At 33.3% G+C, this 14324-nt stretch overlaps 2 protein-coding genes across 4 annotated transcripts in view; both read left to right on the top strand.

Annotated features, from left to right (window-relative positions):
* On the top strand, positions 7713-10689 carry LOC107611427. The gene is made up of 8 exons (XM_016313354.1): positions 7713-7793; positions 7918-8305; positions 8407-8477; positions 8589-8642; positions 9398-9613; positions 9822-9914; positions 10007-10108; positions 10201-10689. The coding sequence occupies exons 1-8, from the start codon at positions 7713-7715 to the stop codon at positions 10687-10689; spliced, it is 1494 nt and encodes a 497-aa protein (XP_016168840.1).
* Positions 12345-14324, top strand: part of LOC107613081 (naringenin 8-dimethylallyltransferase 2, chloroplastic) — an 11884-nt gene continuing 9904 nt past the window's right edge. For 2 of the 3 annotated variants that reach the window (XM_016314932.2, XM_016314930.2), the window contains exons 1-2: positions 12345-12509; positions 13263-13310. In XM_016314932.2, coding sequence (XP_016170418.1) covers positions 12452-12509; positions 13263-13310 — 106 coding nt within the window. In that variant the 5' untranslated portion in view covers positions 12345-12451. The remainder of the gene's footprint in view (positions 12510-13262; positions 13311-14324) is intronic. The other variant, XM_016314931.2, reaches the window with a different exon arrangement.

The following is a 14324-nucleotide window of genomic DNA, read 5'->3' as shown; positions in this document are numbered from 1 at the left end:
TTTGGTTTTGTGAAAATTAATTTATTTTAAAATATTAAGATTATAGTGATATATAATTTATGTAGATATTGATCGGTCCAAAAGAAGATTTTAAATTATATGGAATACATATATATAATAATAGTAACCATATTCTTCGTAACAATATTTATTATTTATATAGACAATTAATTCAAAAGAAATTTATTATTTTGCCAAATAATTATTATTGAACTTAATGTTTATTTTCTGTTTACTTATGTAGTTACCAATGGCCTCAAAAAAAAGTCGGTATTTAATCAATTGATAAATTTATCAGCGGCGGTTATTTAGCCGCGGTTTTATAAAATCGCTGCTAAATAGATTTTGGCAGCGGTTCTTGTAGCAGTTTTAGAGGACGCTACCAAATGAGTTTATTTTGCAGCGGTTTTACAGTAACCGCTGCAAGATGCACCCGTTTTGCAGCGGTTCTTGTGGCGATTTTAGGGAACGCTGCTTAATAATCTCATTTTGCAGCGGTTTTTTGTAACCCCTACTAAATGTCCAGTTGTTGAAAACATTGATACTCGTTTTGCAGCGGTTTTTTTCCAACCGCTGCAATATTTTTTAATACTTGAATTTTTTTTGTATAAACATTATTGCCATCTTATAACTGTTCTTATCCTCGTTATTTTTTTTAATGAAAAGATAAGGTTCAAATACTGCAACTTAATTAATGCATTAAATAGATTTTCAATCTTGTGTTACATAAAAAATAATTCATTAATTAAAAAAATTATACATGAATAACTAAAACCGAATTTACGAATCATGTTTTCTCTTGTAGTATCAGCCATTTTGAGTTTGTATTTAACCATAACTGGTAACATAAAAATCAAGTAAACGTCCAAATTCACTAAGTCAAGACAAAGTTCAATGGAAAAAAAATCAGAATTACTAATGTAGACAAACAAGTTTTGAGTCAAAATTTCTCATCAACATCGTATTGACCTGGCCAGAAATACTCTGTCAAAAAAGCACTGCAGTGACGTGATAACGGATCTGATAAGTCATCTCCAAACCATGGCATCTTGTTCAGATCGAAACCCCTTTTTGCAGCATGTACTGCATCTTCTCTATGTTGGGTGTTTAAAGTTTCATTGTCTTCTTCTGGAACCCTATTGAGCTCAACATCCCCGGAGATGTCATATCCACCGGAGGAGATAGCATCTAGATCATCTTCTGAATCAGTGCCTGCTCCATCTAGAGTGTCAGCAACTATTTCGCCTGAATATTCCGCTGACACTGAATATATGAACATGCAACCAACAACATATAGCACTAGTTAAAAGATAATGATAACTTCCAAGTCATTCTAGTTATTAAGGAAAGAAATTTTCGGAAATATGAGAAGAGGACTTTCAAAATTAACAAATGCAAAATTAAATATTACCGTCTCCTTCTTCAGTAGTTTGGACAGATTTCTTGGAAAGAAGCTCTCTAATAGCACGTTCTATATACTTGAATTCCTCTTTTGAAGCAATCTCCAACTCAACACCATGCGAGTTATTAAAGCGCATCTGCACCATAATAAAATGTATAGTTGATGGTCTATTTTATAAAACATATCGTGTCTCTGTAATTCACTTACTGTGCTAGAAATTTATTACCAACCGTTAATTCAGCAAGTATGTCTTCAGATGTCCTACCAACTACAAATGTCACAAAAACATAGCCAAATTTCTCCTCGTACCTTGATCCCCATTCATGAAGTTCCTACAAATTTTAGCATCAATGGAACAACTATCACTGGTTAAATGTCATAAGTATATAGCAACTTAAAATTATTATTTTTCAAATAATGTTGAATGCAAGTGTTTAAGAGTACGACTAATGAACATACCTGCACAGTTGCTTCGTTCGCCGTTTCCAAGTATTCATTAGAACAAGATCGACCTGATAAAGCCTCCAACCAAGACCTAACATTCAACTTACGGGACCATATGTCTCTGGCAGCCGTAATTGCATGTTCCAATGAAGAGAATGGAGAGGCCATAGCCATTTTGTTAGCGAACGTTGTGCCTGCACAGCATGATGAGAAATCCTCTGTTTTCATTTCTCCTGTTACAACACCTTTTTATATTAACTATACTTGTCAATGATAACAATATTGTAATTCAAGATAATTTACTCGATGTCATAATTTTCTTTATTGGATGTTAAGAACAATAACAATGATGATGAGGAACTGGTGGCATTCATGAAAATCAACTTGAAATGAGAACTTAATTCAAATACGAAAACACAGATAGTAATGTAACCAGCAAATTGCGCACATCATAAACACTGTTAAACTTATCTAACACACACATATACTATGAAAATGATGCACATGTTTTGCCTTATTTTCACTATGGCACATAATCTATGTTATCAGAACCATCTGCTACTGGGTCTTCTATATCATCATCTCTTGTCAACTGTAAATCACTGATGTCACCTGATGCTGACATGTTCAACCCGGGCTGAGGAGAAAAAGCAGCTTCAACATCCTCATTCTCTCCTCCCATGTCATACAAGTCTCGTAGTTTTACATGAACCACTACACTCCATTCTTGATCTACTTCATCACGTACATAGTACACGAGCTGAGCTTCTGATGCCAATATGTACGGTTCATCCTCTTCTCGATCACCAGTGTGAATTGGACGAGCGAAATTAACGCTGATAAGGCCTAGATGGTCTTCTTTGATTCCTCTGCTCGTAGTTGTATCAGCCCAAATACATTTGAACAAAACCACTGTGAAATGGCAGCTGTAGTTCAGTTCGATGATGTCCACAATTTTTCCATAATATGGAACACTACCAACAGCCACTCTGTTGTCACGCATGCTCGCATAACTTCTTGTATTGGATGAGACATAAACTCTACTATTTTGTGTTTTCAGCCCATCTTCCTTTGTGATAGTTCTAAACTTGTACCCATTGACGTTGTATGACCCAAACCGTCTTGCCTGAAGCATGGGACCACATGCCAGCAACTTCATTTCTTTCGAATATACGGTACTATCCATTGGAACCTAGCACTATAAATTAGAGTTTGTTCGTATTAAAAATTGAAATTTACAAGAAATAATTCTAGGACAGAAATAAGTTGGTCAGCTTAAATTTCAGCGAACCTCACGCTTGAATCGGCTTGGAAATTCTGCATGCACAACACGGTCTATCTTAGAGTGCGACCTTGTTTGATCCCGTAACTTTCGCTTGGTTTTTGACCTAAATTTACTTTATGACATAACAAGAAATTATTCCAACGACTGAGTGTTTGAAATTGGTTATATTCGTGCTTAATGATTACATGTGCATACTTACTCAATAAATGGAGCGACGGCCTCGCAATTGACTAGCACATGACGATGTGCCTGATCTCTTTCCATTGGGGTTAGTGCAAAATGTGATACAGCCCCCGAAGCTTTTCCAATTTCAGGAAACATAGTACATCCTGCATTGTTTGTTATCTCAACAGGTCGATCGTTAACTCGCGTTGGACGGTTGATTCTAGTCTCAGTATTATCCAAATATCTGGAGCAGAATGTCAAAATCTCCTCGGATAAATAGCCCTCCGCAATTGAGCCTTCAGCTTGTGCCCTGTTACGCACGTATTGCTTCAATCGTCCCAAGTACCTTTTACATGAATCCGACATAACGTTTAGTATACACGTAAGAAAATTGGAAAAAGGATTCTTAAATGAGTTTATTAGCACGCTAACCTTTCTATTGGATACATCCACCGATAATGTACCGGGCCACCAAGTTTTAGTTCATCAACGAGGTGCACCGTAAGGTGAACCATGACAGTGAAGAAGGATGGAGGAAATATCATTTCCATCTGACACAGAGTTTGCACAATATGATTCTGAAGGGCACCAAGCTGCATAGGATTTATAGCTTTTCCACAGAGTTCTCGGAAAAATGAGGACAGATTCGCAATCACATTCGATACCGGACTTGGCAATGCATTCTTCACCAATATTGGAAGTAATTGTTCCATTAGAATGTGGCAGTCGTGACTCTTCAACCAATACAACTTGCGCTGCCGGATGTCAACACAACGAGCAATATTGCTCGAGTAACCATCTGGAAAGACCACGTTCTGTAGAGTCTTCAGAAATACATCCTTCTGTGGATTCGACATTGTGAAGATTGCTGAATGATATTTACCACCTTCGTCCGGCCACAATTCAGGCCTTATGCCCATGCTTTGTAAATCTTTGCGAGCTTTAAGATTATCTTTTGATTTGACGCTATTGTTTAAAATAGTGAAGACCACATTGTCACAAATGTTTTTCTCTATGTGCATCACATCAAGGTTATGACGCAACATGTGATCCTTCCAGTACAACGAAACCTTGATATTAACAACTGGAAAGGAGACTAGTGTTTAAAAATGAAAATGGTGGTACCTGGATGAACGTGTAGTTGGAAATTGAAGAAACCCTCAGACGACTGTTGTTGGCACCCAAAATTTAAAAAGAAGTAGAGTGGAGATAATGAGTTTACAATTATACTTAAGTGAAATCTGTTATTATATAGTCGACCAAACTCATTTAAAATATAAGATATTATCAAGTCTATTTTGAAGATAAGTAATAGAAAAAATGAATTTGCCTATATGCTCCGGATTTACAGGCTATTTTTGAACAGAAGCCTTTTTTCAGTTACAAATAATTAAATAGAAGGCTAAATTAATTAAATAAAAAGGTTAAATTAAGTAGTAGGAGAAATGGGCTACTCAACTCAGATAACAAACAAATTTAAATTTGAATTCAAATAAGCTAGTTAAGTAAAAGCCTATAAATCTGATTGAGATGAAGTTGTTAGGATTTCAAAATATCACCCAACGTTTTAGCAAAATTTGAAATTAAATAAGCTAGTTAAGTAAAAGCCTAAAAATCTGATTGAGATGAAGTTGTTAGGATTTCAATAAAACCACCCAACGTTTTAGCAAAATTTGAAATAAAAAAAAGCTAGTTAGGTAAAAGCCTATGAATCTGATTGAGATGAAGTTGTTAGGATTTCAAAAACTACCCAATATTATAGCAGTGTCTCCCCTCTTCATAACCTACTATGCGCCTCTTTCACCCCGAACCAGTTTATACTTCTTATTTCAGATTGATTTTGCACGAACTCTTCTTTTATTCCTCTGCACATTAATCATGTCCTTCTAATCATTGAGAAGAAGGCTCTTAAATTTAACCAAAGGGTTGAAGTGCTTCTGAAACCGTGATTTTTGGTTGTATAATTTCTGCCCAGTCACTTAAGGTGAATAAATTTGTCCATCATTGTTCCTTTTTCACTCTTATGTGATTAATTTATATTGTTTATATCTTTCTGCAATTTATGAATAGTTTGATGATGAATTTTTCCTATGTAACAGATTTTCGTCTTTTGCATTAGCTCTTTTTCGTAATGTTTTTCTGTTGTTACTGCAACATTTAGTTCGAAACAACAAAGATAAGCACTGGGTCACGTTGTTATCATTTTTTATTCTCCAAATTGTGCCTTCAAAAATTATTTTATATTCTTTTCACGGAGTTCGAGCACAAGCAGTCCAAGCAGTTATAGCACAAGCACTACAGGCAGGAGCCCTTGATTCTCTTCTTTCCACGGAGGTCCGACACAGTTCAAGCACACCAGCGCCTGCTGCCTGTATCAGCGTCCTCCATCCACCGCCGCTGTAGCACCCCGTCTCTTTTCTTTTTGCCCTGTTCTAGTTCTATTCTTCCAGATTCTGGTCCATTTTCCTGTTTAATTTTACTAAGTTTTATTGATTTGGTTAATTATTTGATTTTGGAGCGAACACACTTGGGCCCAACTTCTCAAAGTTCTTCATTCATCTTCGAATTAACTTGAGGCAAATACTTTTGTGGCCCAATTTCTCCTTCCCCATTTATTTATTTATTTATTTATTTTTATCTATTAATGTCTTTTATCTATTTGTCTCTCTCTAACTTTTTTTTTCCGTCTTACAAAACATACACACTCTTCCTCAGTCTAACCCAGAATTGGAACCCTTTTCAATTTTATTTTGTATTGTTTGAACTCAATAAATGAGACACAAAAAAAAAAATCTTATTATAAATGGAACAGTACTTTTCTATCTCTACTGAATAGGTTACATGAGAAGTTCATATTTTGGACCTATATATTGAAAATGGACTTATGGCTGTTGCTGTAATTATTGAGATTGTGTGATCCTTTTTATCCACTATAACGTGACTGATTTTGCTGCCATATGCTTACCGATTCAATTGGATTGTGTGTAAACATTGCTGTTTACATTTATGTTCATCATACTATCATGCTATTCTTGAGTTTGAATTGCAGTTTGTTCGCTTATCTGATATATTGTTCACATATTGCTGCTGGGATTTCTGAGGTTGAGCTGCATTTTGATTAACTGATTTTGAAACTTAGTTCTTTCTCCAACCATTAATCTGCGTTGACTGTGATTGTGTTTTTACCTGTAGGAACAAGATATGATTTTGTTGTTATTCATTCATCCATTGACTCGAAGATTCTATTGTTCCTTGTGTTTCGGTTCTGGTCATTTTTTTGTTTACGTCTTTTGATGCTTTTTGTTTACCTCGATATCTGAAATGTTGCTGTCCCTTTTTGTTTATGTTGATCTATTTTTTTTTAAATTCTGTCCACATGAAAATTATAAGCTAAGTAGAAGCTTTGTTGTGCTTTTGTTGGTTCTGGTTGTTCCTTTGGTTTGGACAGGAGGGATAAATAAATCAGACTTTGATTAAAAATGGAGTTTTTTTTTTTTAAATTCTGGTTTTAAAATTGGATGTTAAAAATAAAACCATATTTTAAATTTGGATATTTTAAAACCAGATTTAAAATCGGATTTTTAATTTGGATATTAAAAAACTGGAATTAACATCAGGTTAATAAATGACACCAGATTTAAATATTAAACCCGACATGAAACAGGTTTTTGTTTCTTCAAACCCGTTTTAAACCGGTGTCTCTTTTTAATCCGGTTCCAGTTTGGTATGATGAACCATAAAATTGGTTCTAAAGTGGATCTTGTTTGGAGTTTTGAAAATCCAAACCATGGTGACCCATACCTAAATGTTATGAAACTGAATTTTTCTCCCTTTGGTTATTGATGATATGCTTCTTTACATGCAAGATAGACCTGTTACGTACCATTCAGACGTTTGCAACATTTACAAAATTAATTAGAGATACCTGAAAAAGTTGTTGCTATAAATAGGTTGAATAAGTATCAATTTTTAATGAGTCTTACCCCCAATCTTTGGATTACGGCCTCAACACTGGGCAATGACTGGTTTAGGGAAAACTTAATACAATAGATATTTACACCTCAAATGTTTCTATTTAACAACTTCTCTAATGCTCGATTTGCTAAGGTTACATTAATTTCTCATCTTACTTAGACATTTGTTTGTTGGGGATGAAAAGTTGTTGCCATTTCATTTTTAACACCACAGAGTTTGTCTACTTTATTAGCACCTTTGAAAGTTGATAACAGACTTGTAATGATTATTTAATTTCATTTATTTGTTATTATTCAGCAACAAAATTGCTATATAATGTCTTAAATGTTGTCTGAAACTTGATTGATATAATTGGTATAGTCATTGTGCACTATTTGGTTTTCCATTGTCGTTCTATTGCTGGTTCTCTAATGACCTTTTGTTGTGTTAAGGAATAATCAAATGCCAAGGAAACCTCGGTACACCATTAGTAATGCAACCGGAGTTGTAGCTGGCCCTAATAGTCAAACCCACGCTACTCCAGTGAGTTATTTAACGCACCAGTTTTTTAGAATGTTCATTTGCCTTTTAGTGTATACACTTCTTCAATAGAATTTGTGGGAAAATCGAATGAAATGAATTGATGTTCTAACTACTTTGTTTTTAGCAAACGGATGGAACGCATGATACGGGGGAAGAAACTTCGAGTGCACAACGACGTGCAAGAGCCCCTCCACCTCCGCGTTCCGGCAACGGTGCTCGACAATCCCGTGTTAATGCTGTACCCTTTCGACCACCTCGCAATGAAACACGGATGGCTTCGTCAAGTGACGTTGGGGACACTCGAGCTCCTGCGACAAATAGAAAGCATCCACCGGATTCACATGAAGGTGTAGATGACCATTCAGAAGATGAAGACTATAACCCGGAGGCGGATGAGATCGAGTCATTCGATGACCATCTAGACAACATGTTTGCCGCACATGAAGTTGAACATCAAGTCAATGTAAACCGCAAAAAAAAGGACACTAATTATTGGGTTGTTGATGTCATAGGTATTCTTCTGATGCTTGCTTCTTAGTAAATGTAATGATTCTTCTCCGTGCATTATATTCTCTTAGTAAACTAACATTTGTATTTTGTTCATTGCTGTTAGAAAATGGTGTGATCTCTTCTATGGAGCTGACTGTTAAGGAGGCATTAGCACTTCCTCCTGGAAAGAAGATTGTTCTACACCATAACAGAGAGTTGCAATAAGTTGGTCAGGCAGCGGGCTTATTGAGCGGGTTCTTGGGGACATTGGGGTCTGATTTTCAACAATTACCAATTTGTGCAAAGAGTTGGAAGACAATGAGTAAGGCTTCCAAGGAGCATGCGTATGACCAGGTTAAGGTAATGTTTACTCTTTTGTTTGATAAAGTAAGGCGCTACCAATGCTCGGTGTAAATTGCTGTTTTTTTACATATTAAATGAACAATAGAAGGAAAGGTTAAGACGCACACACATGATATCGACCATACGAATTTTTGTAGAATATTCGATAAATTTCTAAGGAATTTTTTGTATAGTTTAAATTGCACTATATAATTATACAGCTTAATCCCCAATTAATCTGATCCTTCGTGTATAGCAATGTAACTAATAATTGTAGTAATAATAATAACAACAATAATGAAGAAACTTATAAACCTCATGAGAATGTTAAAGCTGCTCCTATTGCTATTAATTAGAGAGTGACTAGCTATTATTTATGATTTTCGGTTAGATGAAAATGCCTTTCAAAATTAAAATTGGAACACATCCGCACAAGTTGATTATGTTACCATTCTAACTTTGAAATTTTGAACGATTATGTGGTTTTAATTTTTTCTTGAGAGATTATTTCATTGTTTCCTTTCTATGGGGATGCTATTTTTTTATGCAGCAACTCTCCGTTAGTAGGTGAATACACAATTGGTTTTCTATTTTATTTGTTTTAGTCTGGTAAAATAGAGAAGGATAGTGCATGTTGGGTTTCTTGTAGTTGAATTCTGTGAGTTTTGTTGTAGAGAATTGTTGATGTAATAAAGTATGTATTTTGGTAATACATAAGTCTTTTTGAGGTGGTTAATTATTATATGTTGTCTTTTGATTTGAACTACTTGTAGCGAGTCTTCCACTATGAGGACGATAAAAGAGGGTGGATAAAGCGGGAAATTTTACAAAGAATAGGAAACTGCTGGAGGAATTCAAGAAATCATTTGTTCCATAAGGTTTATGACGAAGAACTAACTTTTGAGGAAAATATCAAGCGTAAGCCAGTAGGAATAGAGGCAAATCATTGGAAAAAGTTTCTTCAATATCGATTGGACGATGACACGCAGGTAACAAATATGTAGTTGAAATTTCAATGTATGCGATTTTAAATATGCTGAATTTATTGTGATAGTGGAAAAACTACTACCCAAAAGGTCATCACTTTATCATTTTTTTTTGTTTCCTGAAGTTGTACGCTCAAGGCTGATTTATAGAATCATTAATAGTGTAGTAATTTATTCCAATAACATTTATTTTTTTTCGTTTTTTGTGCAGGAGAAGTGTAGAAAAAATGCCGTTAATCGTTCAAAGCAACAATACACACATACCGGAGGTTCTAAAACGATGGCAAGAAAGAGACACGAAGAAGTAATTAATTTAATTTCAGTTCAACAATATTGACGTGTTTCTGGTAATACAGTGTTGTGTTTAATACAAATGTGTGTTGATGATTGTTATAGGAGCAACGACTGGGAAGGCCTATTGGGAGAGGAGAGGGATGGACCATGAGTCATAAAAAAAAGAATGGAAAGTATATGAATGAAGAAGCGCGTTTGGTTGGGGTAAATCATGTTCATTACTTTTTCAAATTTCCTTTTGCAATTACTATTATTGAATTTAGATTAGTGTAAGTCCGGACCTCACATGTTTGCAGGAAGCAATTGAATTTGTTGAGAGCCAAGACCCCTCTAGCAAGGAATTTTCACAGAATGATTCCCTTGCACAAGTGCTTGGAAAGGAGCACCCAGGAAGAGTTCGTGGACTTGGTATTGGTACATGTCCGAGTCGGTGTTTTCGTAATATTCCAGAGCAGTCGGACTACGGTGTACAGATTGAGGAGTATCAAATGGAGATTGTGAAACTCAAGGCAGAAGCAGCAGAACTCAAGGCGGAGGCAGCAGAACTCAAGGCAGCAGCAGCAGAGGAAAAGACAAAGAGACAGAGAATGGAGGCAGAGGCAGCAGAGGAAAAGGCAAAGAGACAGATAATGGAGACAGAGGCAGCTGAAGGGAAGGCAAAAATACAGACAATGGGAGATTTGTTGACATACGTAATCCAGCAACAAGGAGGTCATTTGCCACCTGAAATAGCTGCGGATTTGGATTCTTTGAGAAGTGCACCAACCTCATCCCATGCAAGATGATGTGTGGACACTAATGATTTGACTTATCAGTGTTGGAATCTTTATACTCTTTTATTATTTACTTTCGTAATGACTTTTGAGATATTTATTTGTAGTTTTTTATTTTGTTGACTTTATTTGTAGTTTACAATAATGGATGCAAATTATCGTTATAATGATTCACCTTTGCATTTATTAATTATGTTTTGTTTCGTGTGTTGTTTTTGGATTGATTGTTGGTTATTTGAATAAATTAATGCAGTTAAGTGGATGAACATATAAAAAATAAAAGAGTTGTCATTTTCTATTATAAATTCTGGTATTTTTTTTAAAAAAAAGTGTTACTCAACATTTGGCAGCGGTTTTAATTCCGCTGCTATATTCATAACAGGATTAGTAAACGTATGGTATTTTGCAGCGGTTGACAACCGCTTCAATCTCCCTTAAATCATATTTTGACGATTTAGCAGCGGATGAAACCGCTGCAAAATAATTTCGCTGCAAAATACCATTTAGTAGCGGTTGTTCCAGCGGTTACTAATAACCGCTGCTAAGGGTTTAGCCGCACACTATCTTTCAGCGGATTTATCAACCGCTGCTATCCATTTGGCAGCGGTTAAAAACCGCTGCTAATCCTATACATAACCGCTGCTATCTGCCGGATGTGGTGTAGTGAAAAGATATATACAATAATAAATAAGTGTGCTTCTTAATTTTTAATGTAAATAATAAGTCGCCAAAAAGCAATAGCTCAAATGGCATAGTTTCCCCATACTCAATTAAGAGGTTGCTGGTTCGAGTCTCCATATCTTCGATAAAAAAAAAATGTAAATAATAAGTCAATCCAGGGATAAATTTATTAATTATTTATGGATAATATTTAGTAAACCGCATTGAGTCAATTCTCGCATAAGTACGTAGTTCATGCATTAGAATTCAGACTATGAATCTTGCATTACAATTTAAAAAATGAGACTAATCATTTATATATCTATTTTTTTAAAGGAAAAGTATAGGATACCAATATATTATCTGCTAACTTATTGTTAACAATAATTAATTATTATATTTTAAACACATATATAAAGAGACACATCCAGAAAATATATTTATAAAGACACTTCTATTAAACACAGCAATTAAAAAAATATTTTTATTAGACACATCCACAAAGACACTTTCATTAAACACAGTTATAAATAAGAGTTGGCAAAAGTTGACAAAAATGCTGTTGGTAACGTAGCGAAATTATTTTTTAAATGGTACAATACAAATGCTCAAATAAAGAACAAAGATTAAATTTTGCTAGAGAACAGGAAATAATGAGAAAGGAAATTCAACATCCCCATGGACAAAATAGGATTTCTTGTAAGACAAGTGTTGGTGACCGAAAAAAAAAAAAGAAAAATTTATTGTCGAAGACTACTAAATTTGAAAAAAAGGAAAAAAGTTATATTAAATATACATCAAAATTAGTCACCAATATAAAATATACATTAAAATATAAAAATGTTCTTTGTGTTTTCTCTTTTTTTTAAAAAAAAAAAAACACTAGTATAGCTGCGTGCTATAGTCGTCGTTGAGTTAGTAAAAGTTGAAGAAAAAAAACAATAATTTAGTACAAGCATATATATAGTATATACGCCGTTGGAAGAAAGAAAACTTTTAGAAATAAAACTCCGGTGGATAGCAACTTGTTAGAAAATTAGTTATTACTTAATGATTTGATGCTCTAATTGCAACTTCAATTTCAAATAACACTAATTAGCTGATTTCATTTCTAATGGCTTTCGGGCATTTGGTCTCAATTCCCAGATCAACTTCTTCCATCAACACTGTTGGTACACATCTTCTTCCTTCTTCTACTTCTTCTCTTTTGAATTAATTATGATAATAATGCTATTATTTTCCATTTAATGAGTGAATTGTCTTCTTTTGTACACAAGAATGGTCACAAAGCAATATAATACATCATGCATCCAAGAATGTTTGGGAGATGATAATAATTACCTTAGTCCGTAACCAATCATTTTAGCTTTGGATTTTGTTTAAATTTATTTTGTTTTATATTTATAAATTATAAAATTTTATAAATATATAATTATAAATATTACATATATAAAATTATATTAAATTAAATATAATATTTTAATTAAATTATTATTTTAATTTCTCAGTATTACTCAATAAAATATAGTAATAATTGAAACAGACAAAATAAAACGAGAAAAATTCAAAATAGTCCTGACAATTATTTCGAAAAGACAACGAAGTTCCTGTGTCAAAAAAAAAAGTTAATATTATTTTTTTGGTATAAGAACTAATCAATTTCCAAAAAAAAAGATCAAAAATTGAATTAGATGTTTTTTTTCTTGAATACTTCGTTGTCTTTTTGAAGTAATTGTCAGGGACGAGTGGGATATTTACTCAAATAAAACTACAATCTCAAATTATAAATGAAGGAAAGAAAGAGTTTCAGATAAATAACAAATCATGGCTGCGGAATTTTTATTATTGATGCAATCTTGAAATTATAACTATTAGTAAATTTTTCTCTCTTCGTATTTGCTTGTTAACAATAGTGAAATTGTCAGGTGGAAGTTGCTGGAAGAGTAAGAAATTCGCCACATATTACTATGCAAGTATGGCTCTCTCTCTTCCTATTCTGTGTATTACTGATACTAGTTAATAAAATATTTATAATTAATTTTAATATAAACCTAACATTAAATATTTTAATAAAATAAAAATTAGACTCTAAAAAAGATCATCCAGACATACATGTGTATCTATCCATATATTAGTTATTGAGTTAATAGTCAAATTCATCCTGAAAGATTACTAATTTTTTAAATTAGTTCTCAAATGATTTTTTTAGTCATATTAGTCCTTAAAAGATAAAACATAATTCAAATTGATCCTTTCGTCAGTTAGATGATTACGTGTCACGTTAAGTGTCACATATCACCAGATAATTGGTTGACGTGTCAGGTCAGTGACACCTGGCACGCCACGTGTCGCTTGACATGTAAGAAATATATTTTATAATCATAATAGTTTCTGAAAGTCCAAATCTAAGTCATTTTCATTCCTAAAATTTTAAAAATTAATCAAATTAGTCCTTATATAATTTTTTTATTTTTTCATTACAAATGACAAAATAATTTTATAATAATTTAATTATTTTTATTATTTTATGTAAAGAAAATTTTATTTATTAAGGTCCAAAAAATAATATTAAAATTAGTATTATAAAAAAATATTTTAAATTTAATATTATGAAAAAAATAAAAAAATTATATAAGAACTAATTTGATTAATTTTTAAAATTTTAGGGATAAAAATGATTTACGTTTGGATTTTCATGGACTATTTTGATTATAAATATCTTTCTTACATGTCAAGTGACACGTGGCATGCTAGGTAACACTGACCTGACACGTCAACCAATCATTTAGTGACACGTGGTACTTAACGTGATACGTCATCATCTAACTAATGGAAAGACCAATTTAACTTGTATTTTATCTTTTAAAGACTAATATAACTAAAATGAATGTAAAATTAGTCAAATTAGTATGAATTTTGATTTTTCAACTTATAGTCTTGCGTAACTTTCAAATATCAGATATGCATCTTTAAATAATTAATGGAAT

The sequence above is a fragment of the Arachis ipaensis genome, chromosome B08 (assembly GCF_000816755.2).
Source record: "Arachis ipaensis cultivar K30076 chromosome B08, Araip1.1, whole genome shotgun sequence".
Taxonomy (NCBI): Eukaryota; Viridiplantae; Streptophyta; class Magnoliopsida; order Fabales; family Fabaceae; genus Arachis; species Arachis ipaensis.
This window is presented reverse-complemented; position numbering and strand designations above follow the sequence as displayed.